This window comes from Hyalella azteca, unplaced genomic scaffold, assembly GCF_000764305.2.
Source record: "Hyalella azteca isolate HAZT.00-mixed unplaced genomic scaffold, Hazt_2.0.2 contig10753, whole genome shotgun sequence".
Classification (NCBI taxonomy): Eukaryota; Metazoa; Arthropoda; class Malacostraca; order Amphipoda; family Hyalellidae; genus Hyalella; species Hyalella azteca.
Window position 1 is genome coordinate 35,471 of NW_025940776.1, and position 17,532 is coordinate 53,002.

The 17,532-nt window shown below is 42.5% G+C and overlaps 1 protein-coding gene and 1 non-coding gene across 3 annotated transcripts; one reads left to right on the forward strand and one right to left on the reverse strand.

The window, feature by feature from the left end:
• Nucleotides 1–659: 659 nt before the first annotated feature.
• Trnai-uau lies at nt 660–732 on the forward strand. Its single transcript has one exon. It is a non-coding gene; the product is annotated as a tRNA-Ile (tRNA).
• A 9,376-nt stretch (nt 733–10,108) lies between these two features.
• LOC108680876 lies at nt 10,109–17,253 on the reverse strand. Of its 2 annotated transcripts, none has more exons than XM_047882568.1 (5): nt 16,866–17,253; nt 14,051–14,172; nt 12,830–12,972; nt 11,658–11,788; nt 10,109–10,849 (listed from the first exon to the last, which is right to left on the reverse strand). In XM_047882568.1, exons 1-5 carry the CDS (start codon nt 17,100–17,102, stop codon nt 10,769–10,771), a joined length of 714 nt encoding a protein of 237 aa, XP_047738524.1. In that variant the 5' UTR covers nt 17,103–17,253; the 3' UTR covers nt 10,109–10,768. The 2 variants fall into 2 exon arrangements, with proteins under 2 accessions (XP_047738524.1, XP_018025285.1); XM_018169796.2 differs by lacking the exon at nt 16,866–17,253 and adding an exon at nt 16,361–16,452.
• Nucleotides 17,254–17,532: the final 279 nt, after the last annotated feature.

Here is a 17,532-nt window from a genome sequence, read left to right on the forward strand (position 1 = left end):
TGCTGTCTACGGCTGCGCACCCCTAAATAGACTGGAGAACTGTTTGTTACCCGAGCGTTGCGGAGTCGCAACTCGCGCCCGACATCGCCGTGCTCAAGCAGCAGGTGAGTAACGTGAGGCACTAAAGCAAAGGTGAGTCAGTGGGGTGCTCAAGCAGTAGGTGAGTCAGTGGGGCGCTCAAGAAGTAGGTGAGTCAGTGGGGCGCTCAAGCAGTAGGTGAGTCAGTGGGGCGCTCAAGCAGTAGGTGAGTCAGTGGGGCGCTCAAGCAGTAGGTGAGTCAGTGGGGCGCTCAATTAAGCAGTAGGTGAGTCATTGGGGCACTCAAGCAGTAGGTGAGTCAGTGCGGCGCTCAAGCAGTAGGTGAGTCAGTGAGGCGCTCAAGCAGTAGGTCTCATAAGTCTCCTGCTGGGTTGCCTGTCTTTTGAGGTTGGTGGTATCACTCGTATCAGCCTGATAAGGGGGAGGGGAAAGGGGTGGTCTGCCTAAAAATAGAATTATTGCGCTATCAGCATAGGTGTAAAATATTTCAAAAATAAAGTAAGTTCTGACCTTATTAATTGTGCGGCATATACTAACGTAAATTTTTGGGTGAAGTATAGAAATATTCTCGAAGTCATATATCGTAATATGGAACGCAGTTCGTTTCCACGGTTAGCATGTGCCTGTTAGCTCAGTGGTAGAGCGCTCGTCTTATTAATGAGAGGACGCAGGTTCGATCCCTGTACGGGCTAAATAGTGTTTTTTTCGTCATTCATATATTTGTTGGCTGTAAATTTGGCTGTAAGCAGAAAACTTTAACTATATCCACGTTGAATTTTTAAACTGATTAAATAGAAATGATGCATAAAGCATAAGCCATAACTTATACATTGTTAAATGTGACGTTTAGAAAGATATATCGCAGAACGTGCCTAGAATAATTACTGCGTAATCAAGCAGAAGGTGGGTTAGTGGGTCGCTCGAGCGGAAGATGGGTCAGTGGGTCGCTCGAGCGGGAGATGGGTCAGTGGGGCGCTCAAGCAGAAGGTGCGTCAGTGTGGCGCTCGAGCAGAAGGTGGGTCACTGAAGTCGCCTACCTTTTGAGGTCGGTGGGGAGGGGGGGGGTATCAGCCTGCTAAGGGGGAGCGGCAATCTAGCAGCGGGAGGGGTATGGGGTGTCAGCCAGTGAGCTGCCTTCTCGCCTTGTCTGTTTCTGGCGTCCGTTCCGCTGCCCGGCACAAATGAATGGAAACAAAGTGAATATGCGATCCGTGGCTGATGGCCGTTGTAAAGGCCTGACTCTGGATTGTCCTTTTTCAAAGCTCCGAATTCACTCGTCGTCTCGCACGGTCAAGCCACGCAACACAGCATTATAAGAAACTTGGATTTAAACAAGGTTCCGTGCGCAACGTCTCGTTCTTTTGTGTATCTTTGTTCATTGTACTGCCATTACTTGTTCCTCCATAAATAATGTATTGAGCTGCATGATCATATTCTTCAAGCTTAGTTTAAAACATTTGAATAAGTTTCATAAGTCCGTATATTGTCAACATGCGATTGAAATGCAGTTTTTAAATGGTGCTTATATTATCGTCGGTGCTGCGCCACATCCAAACCAAAAAATCGAGTAATACAATAAGTTTTTAAATGCGCTCGTCGTGGATGCCGCATGTCCGCGCACTTAAAATTAACCGCCGGCAACTGCTTTGAATTTACCGCGCATGCGCAGTAGCGCAAACGTGGGAGACGAGCCGGGAATATTCGTGCTAGGCATTTCAAGACAACATATGCTCCTGCATAGTTTCGTCTAGTCTGTTCTTGAAGGCGTTCATACTCGGAGCGTCAACGATGCTTTCAGGAATGCTGTTCCACATGTCGTTGACTCGAAGCGAGAAGAAATGTTGTCGCGTGGATGTCTTGCAACGCAGTTTCATGGTTTATAGCCGTGGCCCCCTGGCCCTGGTGTTGGTTCTTGTTTCAAATTCTACTAATCATCATTCTGGGACCATGTATAAGCCATGAGCATACTTCAATGAGGTCCCCACGCAGTCGTCGATAACAGAGGCTTGACAGCTTCATAATCTTTAACATTTCTTCATAAGGCTTACCTTTTATTCCCGGAATAATCCTTGTTGCACGTCTTTGAACACTCTCGACTACATTTTTGTCCTTTTCTAGTTTTGGTGACCACACGGCGTTTCCAAACTCTAGGTTAGGACGCAAGACAGCAACAAACAACTGCTTCATCGCTTATGCATCTATGTACTCGTATGAGCGCCTGATCAGTCCAAGTCGTTGATTGGCTTTATTAACTTTAGCTTCAACATGCTTAGAATCATCATTTGCTTTTGTCGACTTCGACATCATCACTCTGTCGTTGCAACCGTGCCTTCATATACTGTAATCTTTCTGTTCATTATTCTTGCCAAGGTGGATTACTTTACATTTGTCAGCATTAAAACGCAGCTGCCATGTATCAGCCCTTATCAGCGCATAAAAACCGAATTATTGCGCTATCACTATCAGTAGAAGTGTAAGATACTTAAAAATAGAGCAATTTCTGACGTAATTTAATGTACTTGAAATACTAACTTCAATTTTTGGATAAAGAACAGAAGTGAATCCAAGTCATATACCGTAACATCACAATCAGTTTGTTACAGCTTTTAGCATGTGCCTGTTAGCTCAGCGGCAGAGCGCTCGAATCGTATTCACGAGTGGTCGCAGGTTCGATCCCTGTACGGGCTAAATCAAACATTTTGTCACGTATACGTATATTGGCCAGCAGTACATTTGGTTGTAAAGTGGAAACTCGAACTATTTTTACGCCTAATTTCGCAACTGATTAAACCTCAGTGATGTTATAGACGTGAAATCTCGAATGATTATTTGATCAGCAAACTGCACAAGTCAAACTCAGTAGAAATGACATACGCTATGTAGCACGAAAATAAACGACAAAAGCTTCGTCTCTGCGTAACTTTACTATGCAAGACTTTACTTAAACACTGTGAAATGTGACGTTTAGAAAGATATCGCAGTGCGCGCCTGGAGGTATGACTGCATGCGGCATTCGACGTCGATCGATGCTCGTGACGTAAGTCTGAGATAGATGTAATCCCGATAAGCGTGTAAAATCCTCGATCGGTCTATGTCGCTACCCTTGCCAGTCGTTACCCTTGAGCGTGTAGTCTTTCTAATATGATATCCTATCCAGGCTTTTTTTCGGCATCGGTCAGCTTTCAAGTGGCCGAGGAATGGCCATCGGTCGGCTAAATCTAATTGCCTCTGCCGACCGCTGGTTGCACGGATTATTCCTCGCACCTCATCGAGTTCCCCTTCTCCGTACCACCCGTCGTAGACTGACAGGTGTAATTTACGACGTGTTTCCCCTCATTCCTCCCGCAACGCCTGCATTTGAACTGTTAGTATACGGGTGTTTCACTGCACATGAGAGTATGCTCGTAGATAACTAGTGTATGGTGAAAAATATCTACAAAATTGAGGCTGATTTGAATATGTATTTTATACCGAGCAATAGAGAATAAATAGTACTTCTTCCTTATGTCTCATAAGTTTTGATACGTCGCATATATAATGAACATCGATCTATAATATTTTCCTTTATCATAACTGATCATAACTTTTTGTTATTTTATATTGTAAATAAGAAAAAAATATAAATTGTAAATAAATGGCTGAATAAACAGGAAAATTGTTAGATTGATATTTATTTACGCGCGGAGTAATAATGAATCGAAGTAGTGATAGAATCCCAAAGGGCCAAAGCCGAGCCTGCCTGACGGCTCGCGGTTCTCATCCTGGGGCCGGATTATCAAAACTTCGCATCTTTTTATACGTACGCACAATGAAACACGTGTTGCGTAAGTACACCCTAATTTTGGCATTATCAAAACTTTCGTACGCAAGACTCATCTGTAAAGCTATCATCAAAATCATCTGGCTAACTGATCAATCAGAGGCTTTGAATTTGCTGTTCCGAACTCCTGTCGATTCTGTGCGCAAAGCGCGTGGAGAAAAGAAGGTTGTGTCGTGTCAGCGGCATCAGCGTAGACTGACTAGGGTAAAAATGGAGAAATGACTGAAACGTTATACAAATAGCAATGCACTTATTGTTGTGATCATCAATCAAAATTTCTTTAAATCAGGGCAAAGAATTGCACTATACCCATTCAAAATTAGAAGACTTTTTAGAGAGAACTAGAATTTAGAGAATGTTCAAGAGAACGACTGTCAAGAGAACGAAATATCTGTACGGAGCTAAAAAAATGGTTGGCTTGTCAAATTCCATATAATTTTGAATCTAAAAGGCATGAGAATATTATTTTAGTAAATGATCATAAAACTCTTGGTCATGAATATCAACATTCGCTTGCAAATTAATTCACAAGAGGAAAACAAATTAGCTTCTGGCATAAACTCAATTGAAATTTTTTCCTAAATGCACCGTTTAGCACGATCCCAAGAATTTATTATTCTTCAAATCAAAAGACAAAGATCAATTTTATCAGGCACTATACGAGTCAATTTCCAGGATTCCCAAAACCAGCGGTTCATATCTCCTTAGGAACTTCAACGCGAGAGTGAGAGCTGATCGTGAGTCATGGCCCACCTGCCTGGGGAGATTTGGTAGGAGGCGTCAACGCCTGCTCACAGAGAGAAAATTTCGAACCCTTAAGCGTTTCAGTAGGTGATGAGTGTTTCGAGCTTCGACACGCCTAAATTGGTGCGTCTAGCGTCGCGTGGTCAGTGCGCCGAATGCTCTCATAAGAGGTGGTTGTGTGGGTCGGCGCTCACGAATGCCACGAATCTACACTGCATACGGTTAATTGGCCCAACTCAATTTAGTTAGTTGTTTCAACTCACTGCTGTTCTTTAACGTCTATATTCTATATATTCAATATATTAGTCTATATTCAACTCTGCTTGTTAACGAGCGACGTCTATACCATTCAATCAAACAATAAGTTGATCATAGAATCAAAGATTATTCTGGTAGTACCGCACGCAACACTAAACAAACACTGCGACTCCATGTGACTTAAGTCTCCGTGGCTCAGTCGGCGTGCGCGCATGGTCGCGCGCACTCGACTATAGTCTTGGCAGAGGTTCGAATCTCGGCGGGCGAGTAATAGTTTATTCAACCAAAGTTCGATAGAAGTGACAGCAAAGAGTGTAGTTTCATGATGACAGTACATTCCGATACAAATTGCGTAATAAATATATGTATAAAAAAAATATGAGACTAATTCCGCTGTGAAGGAGAAAAGCGTTGAAAACAGATAGTGACGGAAAAATATAGTTTTCATACTTCTGGGAGGGAAGCAGCCATGGATTAGACTGGGATCGACCGGAGGAGTTGAATATGTTGGAATGATTTCATAATGCGCTGGAAACTGGCCAATGATATTGCAGAGATCCTGAAAAGATGGTCCCATTCTCCGTAGATTTTCTCGAAATCTCACATCAATCTCACTCGGAGAGGCCTTGAAACACTTAAGTGTCTCGAGACAGAGGTCAAATTTCTCTCAGGGCTGGAGCTCCTGTGTCGTCATGGCCTATGTGTGATCAACACATTCTTTAAATGCAAGGAAATCCACCAGGTGTCTTGGAGACACACGCGGTCTCACCTCTGGCATCAGCTTGACCTCGTTATCACCAGAAGAGCGGAGATTAGAAACGTCCTGCTAACCTGCAGCTATCAGAACGCGGACTGCGATACGGATCACGCCCTCGTGGCCAGCAGGGTGAGCATGGCATCAAGGAGACTTCATCACTCAAAAGGTATGGGACACCCTCGTATAGATACCAACTGCACCCACGACCCTGTGAAGACCCGGCAGTTCGTCAGCAGTCTGGAAGCTGCTCTTGGTGAAGATGCACCGAAGGGAGATGACATTGACTGCAAGTGGTCACGCCATCGCGGCGGCTAACGGTGCGACTGCGCCGTTAACGCTGAACAAAAAAACTAAGATTCAGTTTCAATTTGATTAATTACGGGTCATAGCTTCCGTAACCTTTTGTTCTGTGCCTTGCTGCTGGGTGACGTATGAAGTAGCTGCACCCTGAACATTTGATGACAAACTAATCTCACCCCTGCTACTTTACTTCACCTCTCTTTCAAGAATTTTCGGCTAATCGCTGCCTGACTCCACGACAGCAACTACCGGGGTGTCCATGTGACCCTTCCCCCCATAAAGGGGGGAAGGGAGGGGGCATTTTTTAAACGTATTTTTCATATTCGGCCGTGTCTGTCCCGAACGTTTCAGGTACCAAATACGCGCGCCCCACGATCGCCCCAAGCTCGACAGAAATTTCATAAGATTCTATTTTGGCGCTTATTTCGCTCCGGCAACCGGAACCTAAAGCGGACATAGAGCTTCTAATTTACACTGCCATAAGAACTTGGGGCGTCCGTGTGCCAGCGGCTGACAGGTCTTCGAATTTCGATAGGGTAGGTATCATTTCAATTTATATCGTGTCAACATTTTAGTTTAAAAGCTAATAGTCTAAACTTGAACTCAAAATTATTCATTTAAATTACACTTTCAAAATATAATTCACAGTTATTTCAAAAGCTTCTTATACAGTAATCGGAAACAGTTTTATTAAGCAGCAAAAAACTTTTATCTGGGCTAAAACAGTTATATGCGAGTAACTTATCAACGCAAATTTTAGCAAAGCATATAGCCGTACACTTTAGCCCATTGAAACTGTCGACCGGCGTTAGAGCGCACGGACCATTATCTGCCATACTTAGCGAGAAACCCGCTATATGGGCCCATGACCCGCGCAGTGGTCCCGTTGCCCTATGATAATATAAATCATTTTTTATGGTAAAAATTTCGTGTATTTTTCCTTGAGCTTGCGTTGCAAAATCCTGCGAATTAAAACGTGATGAAGAGAAGCTTGTATTTGATGTGGTGATAATTCTACCAATTATTTAGTTACCTTTTTCCACTAGAGAGCAGATTGAGATGCAATCGAATATGTCTGCATTGGCTCGAGAAAGTTGTTTACTTACAAATGAAAATACCAACAAAAGCGCGAATTTTATAGTCTTCTATAATTTGTCGCTCATCATGATGATATATGTGTTCAAGTTAGATTGTCCAATATTACTAGCACGTCTCAGTGTTCTCGCTAGTGATAAGGAAGTTAGTTGAAATTAATATTGCATTTGCATGAGTCGTGGAATGTGTCATCTAATCTCTTTATATCCTATCCTATCCAAAGAACAGGTGCGAATGGAGAAATATCTCATCTCAATTGACCCTTTGAATCATCTTATCCGTAAAACAGGCCGTACTGGGGCCGAGAAATTTTCCAGTTATTCGACACTCGAAAAAAACATCAACTGAGCTCCAATCTGAGATAGTTCAGCGCTGATATCTCTCACTACCTAGAAGCTCTGCAACATTCTCGCTTCGAATCACCGACATGTGGAACAGCCTCCCCGATGACATCGTTGGCGCTCCAAGTATGAACGCGTTCAAGAACAGACTAGATAAAGCTATGGAAAAATATATGTTCAGATTTGAAATGCCTAGCTCCTTATCGAACCCGGTGGAAGTCTAGTAGCTACTTCAAACTATCGCCAGTCATGAAAAGATCCGGTCAAATGACACGAGTTTAGATCTATGAACAAGGCACGAAAAGGAAAAGAATCGGCGACAGGCCACATCAGGCCTACATTTCAGCGCCGACATCATTATGTTATGTTATGTTATTAAGCGTTCACTGGTTCATAAAAAGGAAATCCACAATGAAAACTCTTATACAGGCATTCTATGGGACTTTCTTCGTTATAGCGTCTACACAAAGTTGGAAAGGTAACTCAATCTAATTCGCTTATTTGGCCCATTTAATCTCTCTTTGAATTACAGTACATATGCTTTAGATTGGTCTTATAAGCTTCGACATTTTTAATTATTTTAAACTAATTTACGGTTACAATTGACTTTCATTTTGGGGCAACATGCTCTTTTAATTTGTAATAATAATTGCCATATAATAATGTTAACAGAGGCTTTTTACAATTGCAGGAGGGGACGATTTCCGGTACCTAAAAGGCTTCGCGAACCTCGGCTTATCAGGCATTCATCACCAGTTCATGGAGTACACACCCAACCTGCGCCTTGCAGATGGATAACGCACAATCGAGAGCGCCTGTGCCACGGGGTTGTGAGAGCTCTTATTTCATTCGGGTTTAGCAAAGCATTCCAATGCGAGTCTAGACGCAATTTTGTAGCGCGTATGCGTACTATGTTTGAAGTCAATTCAATATAGAACGTTGAACTGAAACCGGCATGAAATCAGCTGAAAACAACAGGAAGTGAAATTTCTGAATTGAGTTTGGAAAAGAACTTTGGCCAAAAAATGATCTCTTATTTGAAATTATGCTCGTTTCTGATTTGAAAATCTGTATTACCTAAAAGAAAGATAAGAGCTCAATGACAAGGTAAACAACGAGTTATATAGTTCTAAGAAATTACGAAAGAGCCGTTTTCCTATGTTATGTGGCACAATTTTACGGGAATAACTGCTGCCATTGCGACGAATATACCTTTGCGCATGGGGGCTGTACGTGTACAACTTTAAATTGACGGTAACTTGATACCATACCATAGTTACCTACATTGCCAAGTTCTAACGCAGCAGGTAAAAATTACTGATTTGCCGGCAAGAGGGTTGATTGTCACAATAAGTTCACGCCGCGGTTGGATCTGTTCCATGGAGGGCCTGAGTGATGACGTGCGTTGCAACGATGCAGCTAATCCCGAATTGAGGCACAATTCCAAGATGGCGTTCGGTGTGTTTGTATTTCAGTTTGTTTGCTTCAGTTCATGTTATCATTCATTAATCTCGGAAAAGGCATTACTTATATATTCATTTCCTTAATTTGTTTATGGAGAAACAAATTTCTGGATAGAATCTTCTGATTATTCTTCGTGAAAAGAATTTAATGATATTTTCGACCGAACGGCGGAAAATATTGACGTTAGTCCTGGTTGTAGCCGCCGTTTTAGCATTTTAATTTTTCATATTCACTGTAATTTGCAGCAAGAGAATTAGCCTACCAGGCGCAGTTCATTTTACATGCGCCACAGCATTCATTATTAGATCTTAAAAGAGATGCCTGTTATATCCCGAGGAACTAAGCTTCTCGGTTCATGGACTTAGAATATAATAGAAGTGTCGGCACTGAAGAAATAGGCCCATATGGCCTGTTGCCGATTCTTGAATTTTTCGTGACTTGATTCACAAGGGATCCGGCCTTTGGAACCCGATCTTTCCATAACTGACGATTGATTGAGATAGCTGTTGGACTTATTGTCTGGTCGGTAATTTGCTAGGCATTTTAAGACTGAACATATGCTCCTGCACAGCTTCGTCTGTTCTTGAAGCCGTTCATACTCGGAGCGTCAACGATGCTATCAGGGAGGCTGTTCCACATGTCGGTGACTCGAAGCGAGAAGAAATGTTGTCGCATGGATGTGTTAAAGGTTCGGGCGCACGACAGCAACAGACAACTGCTTCATCGCTTCTGCATCTAGGAACTCGAAAGAGCGTCTGATCAGTCCAAGTCGTTGATTGGCTTTATTAACTTGACCTTCAATATGCTTAGAAAATTTAAACTCATTGTCGATATTAACTTTTTGTATTGACTAATTTGTTCATTATTTGGATCATTGATTATCTGATTCATATGTATAAAGTTCATGCATATATCGTACATTTTTCTTGTAGATTTTCTTATGTATTTTGTCATCTGTTTTTTTAGACTACGTTCGCCATGGAATTATATCTCTCAGTACGTCTCAGACTAGTGCAGTGTAAGTTCCCAAAGGACTGACTTACAAAAAACTCCTTTAGACTAGCATTATGTAATGTTTATAAAGCACCGAGTTCTCATCATTTCAATATTACAAACGACCCTGAGGAGCCAGCTGATACTGTGATAATTAAGCAAATTAATTTCATGCCTGACTAGTTGGCTTTAATTCGAGCCTTCAATGTACGTCTTCAAATAGCAGCATGCCCGGAGATATAAAAAAATTACATAAAATACATGTATTTTGTTCATGTATTCTCTCGAAAAATTAACAAAAATCATATTCACGACGATAAAACAAAAACAATTCAGTAAAACTGTTCAGTTAAAGCGAGTTGAGACGAATGAAATTATATACCGTGTTACCACCACACTATTACTGAAGCCCTCAAGGATGAGTCTCCAGCTAACTAGCCTAAATTGACAAGCCATTGGATTTGTCAGGACATTGAAATTATTTTCGAGGTAATTTTGAGTTTTAATTGTCTAATCGTAACCTCAATACCTTAATTAATGTTTGCATCTGTCATTCCAAAATTTAACGTTGCAAAACCTCCGCTCTGCTTGATACTGAATACATAATGTGTGTCCGAAACGACGTAAAATCATAATAAAATGTCCCTTTGAAACTTCATATTTGAATTTAAATCCCACCAAAAGTCTTGCTCGCCGAATGTAGAAAAACATTAGGAAAAGAATTTACAAGACGTGCTCTCTGTTCTTCAACGAAACTTGTATTAAAGATCATTACAAATAATGTACTGATTAATAAGTAATCATTGGAAATGAGGATCGCGAGCAAGTAAACACCATTAAACTTTATTATTAGAATGTGTTTTTTCCTGAGAAATATGAATGATAGAATACTAACAATAGTATTATAATAAATCATAATAATAGTATAATATAGTATTATAATATAATAGCATAGCCTCAGTGATGACCTGCTGCATAGCACACGAACTGCTTCACCAGCGTCAGGGTGTCCAGCGAGTTGAGGACGCGCTGCACGTTCTGCCCATAAAATATTATATTTAATGAACCTTCCTTTAATCCGCGCTATTTAATTTTTCCATGATACTGAAAAGTCCTTGAATCAATTTTCTCACGTGGATGATTTTGGCGTCGAAATGTTACCTCAACAAAATACAAGTTAAATATCGACTTGAAAATATAAATAACAATAATACAACCTATAATTGATACATTTGAGGCGTGTTTTATAAATACTCATTATGCCTACTTGACCCCTGCGACACCATGCATGCTCCTTACCATACGCTTTCTACTCGTCTGCTTGCTGAACAGGTCTAATTAAGGGCCTTTATATACGAAGAGAATTGATGACCAATGATTCATCGAGTGACAATAGCCTGCAAGCGTCTCTAATTGAGGCGCCTCACCTTGATGATGAGGGAGATAGAAGAGCGCCTTGACGGCAAGAGTGTCATCTTGATGATGGGGGAGTAAAAGAGCGCCTTGATGGCAGGTGCCTCACGCTGACGATGGGAGTAGAAGAGGGCCTTAATGGCAGGCGCCTCACCTCGAGGATGGCGGATTAGACGAGCGCCTTGATGGCCAGAGGCCACCTTGACGATGGAGGATTAGAAGAGCTCCTTGCTGGCAGGCGCCTCACCTTGACGATGGGGAGTAGAAGAGCGCCTTGATGGCAGGCACCTCACCTTAACGATGGGGGAATAGAGGAGCTCCTTGCTGGCAGGCGCCTCACCTTGACGATGGGGAGTAGAAGAGCGCCTTGATGGCAGGCACCTCACCTTAACGATGGGAGAATAGAGGAGCGCCTTGATGTCAGGCGCCTCACCTTGACGATGGGAGAGTAGAAGAGCGCCTCAAATGAGTCCCCAAATTTCGTCCGCATGCCGTCAATGACGCGTTGCGCAAAGTAGTCTGTCCTGCGTACCCCAGCGTTCGCGTGGTCAGGGTTGAACACAACTGCAACGCGAGACTTCAGTTTTTATTTTTTATTATATGCCTACTCAATACGTTACTGGCTTGACTTTAATGGTCAGGTTCGAACACAACTGCAACGCGAGCCTTCAGTTTTTATTTTTTATTATATGCCTCCTCAATACGTTACTGGCTTGACTTTAATGGTCAGGGTTGAACACAACTGCAACGCGAGACTTCAGTTTTTATTATTTATTATATGCCTCCTCAATACGTTACTGGCTTGACTTTAATGGTCAGGTTTGAACACAACTGCAACATGAGCCTTCAGTTGACCACTCAACAAATTACTGGCTTGATTATATTGATGAGCGGCGATTACAACCACAATTCTCCGAAGCATTGATTCATGCAAAGGGTTAACTATGTCCTAAGGAATTTTAGCCGATTCTTCAGTAAAGTCCTCTTTAATCCTTTTTCAGTTAAAACACAGTTTAACCTTTCTTCGTCCTTTTTTTACTCTCTCCAAACGTACACTCGGCCAAAGGTCAGATATAATATATAGGATAACTCATCAGAGAAAATCACATTTTTACACAGCTCGAGGGACTCAAGATATATCTGTTTCATCACTCAAACGCTTTGAAGCATTTGTATTGGGGATAGTGGTTTTCGAATTGCAGCTTTAACATAGAGTCCAAATTTTTGCAGCTCCCGACAAACAGTTTTCATGGAAACTGGCTTCTGTAGGTGTCGACAACAACAGTTGAATCGAAATTTGCTGGTACTCAAATTTGCCAAGTTGTACTTAAACGACACTGGAAATATTCCTTAAATTGTACTATTATGACAATTTGATGACTTTTACTATTATGACACTTTAAAGTAAAGTAATAGTAAAAGTCATAATAGTAAAAGTCATCAAAGTTTCATAATATTACAATTTGAGGAATGTTTCGAGTGTCGTTTCGTGCATCTTGATAAATTTTAGTATCATAAAAGTTCGATTCACTGTTGTTAGAATACTACTCTGCGTTTTTTGTTCAGCGCTAAATTCTCTTTCAGCAACTACTATCCTTTACTGACCAGGCCTGGCCGAGAACTCAGCGAGTTTGGGGCGCAAGTGCTGCCTGTGCAGAGTGAGCACCGCGCGGTGCTGCACCAGCCCCAGCTGCCACTTCCACTGCCACGTCCGGAACACCGCGCCGGGGACCCACAGCACGCGGTGTCTGAGGTGCGAGTTTGTTAGTAATATGTTTCAGTTATATGCACATTTGATTTAATAATTAAATAATGTGGAATTCCCTTAAAAGGGAATGCATGGTACCTGAAATCCTGATATTGAGGTAAGATAAGATCTTCCATATAGAGCAGCTGGTTTGGTTGGACAGTGCGTATGAAGTGAGGTAATTAAGTTTAATTTTAGCGAGGTACGATACACATAGGGTACTCGAAGTCTTACGCTGTGGAAATAGCGGGCTGAGTGTAACCGATCCAAATTTCGTCACTCAATGCTTCTTGTAACTTAATAATGAATGACTGATACATTCGAAACGTTGTTAACGAAATATAAATGTCCATCGGTATCTCGATTTCTGAATTACCAGAACAAACGAAAAAATATTGTTCGATATATTAAAAAAAGTTCGAAAAAAAAGTTCGATTAAAAATGACACGATTTCGATCTTCTGTGAACAAGGCTCGAAAAGGAAAAGAATCGGCGACAGGCCACATCAGTCCTATATACACTGCAGCGCCGAGATCACTATGTTATGTTATGTTATATTGAAAAAACTGATACGGAGACTGTCAATATAACAAATTATTTGGTCTTCATTGAACCCTGCTGTAAGAATACCAAAATGGATCATCGCTATTCTTTCAACTATGCTCCTGTAGTTATTTAACCATACCTGCCACAATCCGATGGACATTTACTGAGTACGTCGTTGGTGCGAGGGATGAGTTCTATATTAACTTAAGCACGCAACGTGTGTGCATATATATGGCCAGAGTTATGATTACTTTCAATAATTTTAGTTTATAATGAAATCTGAATTTTGAGCGAGCCAGGAAGCAGTCGCCGTAAAAATAGATATATTTCGTGACCTTCTACATATAATTTCATTGTGATAGGTAATTATAATCATTTACGCTACAACTAAACAATTGTTGAATGCGTCACCGGTTTGAGAGGAGGCATAGACAAAATGAATTACTGCCACGCTTTTTCGGACAGAAATATTACCTAGCGTTAAATTTATAGAATATATATTGACAATCATCAGTTTATGAGGCGTGCATCACCTGTTGAAGACGTCGCTGTGGAGCATCTGAGTAGTGATGGAGAAAAACTCGCCGTCAAAATCGAGCGCCAAATGCTGAACCTGCGTCACCTGCTTCAAGTTGTTGATGCTCATGCTGTGCAGCTGGTGATTGCAATTCAGATAAGTGAGTGCATTGCAGTCAATTACGGTTTCGTGGACTCATCTTAATAATTTGACAATATGATATGCGTAACGACCTCGCACATCACAAGACTTTTAGTCAAGTCCTATTCAATTCCTCATCAAAATTTCTCGAAGGTCCAAAAAATTATGAGGCAATCATATTTACTCTATAGCTGAAAAAATGACTAGCTTGGTCATATTAGATTATGACAAGATGGAGGTAACACTTATATTATGAAATCAAATGTCACGCTATTCAAGCGTCCATCTCTATAGGCCGCGTACTATCCTGCGTGGACGCTCTCTAGTGGCTGAACTAACGACTGACTGCCGCTCAATATTACTCACTTCTGCAATTTTCAGGTTAATATTAGTCACTTCTACTGCCGGCACCGATCAGTCGCAAACAAAATAAATTCGGTTTTTGATGCATTGAGCTAAAGCCGGTTCGAGCGCATCCAGTCTGAGACCTGCAGCGTCCATTCAGGCTGACATTCGATCCTGCAACGCTGCGGCGTCAGACGGTGCACAGCAGCTATAAATTTGGGTGTCGTCGGTGAACATATGCGGATGCAAACTATGTGAATCGATTATATGCAATACGTCGACAGTATATGACAGGAAGAGGATCGGGCCGAGAATAGATCCCTGTGGTACGCCGCAAGTGACCAACGATGGCGTAGAAGACTAGTTCCCGCGTCGAACGCATTGGAATCTATTGCTGAGATAGGACTCTAACCACAACAGCACTAGCTGTGCCGCGCTGGCCGAATGATACGTCAAGTCGACGCAATAAAGTGGCGTAGTCGACCGTGTCAAACGCGGCCGACAGGTCGAATAAAGCTAGTGCCGCATTTTCGCTACGGTCTACTGCGTCTGAATGTCTGAAAATGAGACGCATTCTGAGAATGTCTGAAAGCACCTTCAGCACGGGGGTTCCCGTCGAGTGAAGTTGACGGTATGCAGATTGGAGGCCTGAGACCGGACGGCTGAAGATGGTTGTTCAGCTTTCGCGCCACAACGTGTTCCAGGAGTTTCGAGACAATCGACAGGTTGGAGATGGGTCGATATGATTTGTGATCGGAAGCGTCAAGGTCAGGTTTTTTAATTGAGGCGTTATGTTAGCTGATTAGAAGCTCATCGGAACAACACCGTTAGTTAGGCAGCGGCTGAAAAGGTCTACTAGGAAAGATGCTAGGGTCACAACATGCACCTATAGTAACGACGTCGGCAGCATATCGCTGGCGCACTGCTTGTTAATTAAGCAGCACGCGCACTGCAGCGATAACGTCGTCAGCTGTGACGCAAGTGAAGTCTTGAAGCACGCAGTCGAACGGGCACGGGGCAAATGCTGCCGGCTGAGCATCGGCCGACGTTGCTCTCACAGCAGAAATTTTGTCGTCAAAAACCGTGTGGAGTTCCTCCAGGCATATGTCACTCGAAGCTTCTGTAAGAACTCTTCCCAAGAGTTTATCTAGCGAACGCCACAGCGCTCGAGGATCGCTGCGGTGCGCGTCGACTCTCTGGCGCCGATATGACTCTCTTTTAAAACGAAGAAGGTCGACATAATTGCGCCGCGCATCTCGCCAGGTGGAGGCTACAGCAGCGGCAGCAGCAGGATTGCGGAGTCTGTTCGCCCGGTAGACAGACCGCTGGAGCAATCGAATCCCGCACTTCGAGACTCGACGTTCATCAACGAACCATGGGTCGGAGACTCGTTGAGGTACCCGAGGCCCCGGACTGTGCGTGCAGGAATGAGGTCGTCGAGTACACAGGTCAGCTCGGTGTTGTAAAGTTGCACGCATTTGTTGACTGATGGTGACAACCATGAGTCAGGCGACATTCTTCGTAAGACTGCAGCTTTTCGCGTAAGTAAGGTTTATATTACTTACATCTGTAATTGCCAGGTTAATACTACTCACTTCTGCCTTGCTCAGGTTAATATTACTCTCTTCTGCCATGCTCGGGTTAATATTAGTCACTTCTACAGTGCCCAGGTTAATATTATTTACTGCCGCAATGCCACGTTAGTATTACTTACTGCCACAATTCCAGATTAATATTACTTACTACCACAATGCTAGGTTAAAATTACTTACTGCTATACAATACCCATGATGTTAAGGGAGATGTTATAGGCAGGTGGAAGAGGGTACTTTATACTCACTTCTGAAATGCCCATGGGATGTTGAGACTGATGACGGGCAGGTAGAGGGATGATAACTACTCTCTTCTGCAATGTCCATGACGTTCAGGGTGATGTTGGGCAGGTAGAGGGGATGATAACTCCTCACTTCTGCAATGTACAGGACGTTAAGGATGATGTTGGGCAGGTAGAGGGGATGATAACTACTCACTTCTGCAATGTCCAGGACGTTCAGGGTGATTTTGGGCAGGTAGAGGGGATGATAACTACTCTCTTCTGCAATGTCCAGGACGTTCAGGGTGATTTTGGGCAGGTAGAGGGGATGATAACTACTCACTTCTGCAATGTCCAGGACGTTCAGGGTGATTTTGGGCAGGTAGAGGGGATGATAACTACTCACTTCTGCAATGTCCAGGACGTTCAGGGTGATGTTGGGCAGGTAGAGGGGATGATAACTACTCACTTCTGCAATGTCCAGGACGTTTAGGGTGATGTTGGGCAGGTAGAGGGGATGGTATCTACTCACTTCTGCAATGTCCAGGACGTTGAGGGTGATGTTGGGCAGGTAGAGGGGGTCTCCAATCATCCACTCAATTTGGTAGCTCACGAATCGCACAAGAGCAGCCACTTGTTCTTCGGGGGAAGGCAGCTCCTCCGGAGTCAATAAATGATCGTCGAACGTCAGTAAATTTCCTCCTGTGGATAACTCATCCTGGGATAATGAATGATCATTATGAGACTGTAAATGATCATTGTCATACATCACAGTATGTGGAGAAATAGGTTCTGAAGGTTCAAGGGAAGGCGGGAGTGAAGAGGAAGGTATTGAGGAAGAGTCTGCTGTGCCATTGGGGGGTAGGAAGTTCGTTAGGCCCCTACGAATCTGGTGGTTCGCGAAGGCCAGAATTGTGGGCTTCGTCTGAAAACCAAGGAAATAAATATGTGATGATGACGCATTTTTATTATTGGTTAGACGAGCGTAAAATGTAACTAAAAAATCATCATTACATAAAATAAAATTTCCTCTTTTGATTACAAATTAGAATCAAATAAATTATCTCAACCTCCAATACCATCGTGGAAATTTTAAATAAACGTAGAAGCAATTGAATATCGACGCGAACGTTTCAAAGTTAGTCCCTGCAGATAGATATATATTTGTCTCTTATACACATCTAGATGTGTATAAGAGA

Coding starts and splice junctions, on each gene's coding strand:
- LOC108680876 (XM_047882568.1), bottom strand. CDS start 17,102: ATGTATGACAATGATCATTTACAGTCTCATAATGATCATTCATTATCC. Junction 12,973..14,050: donor CACAGCGACGTCTTCAACAG/GTGATGCACGCC, acceptor CTCGCACCTCAG/ACACCGCGTGCTGTGGGTCC. Junction 10,850..11,657: donor TCTACTCTCCCATCGTCAAG/GTGAGGCGCCTG, acceptor TTTTATGGGCAG/AACGTGCAGCGCGTCCTCAA.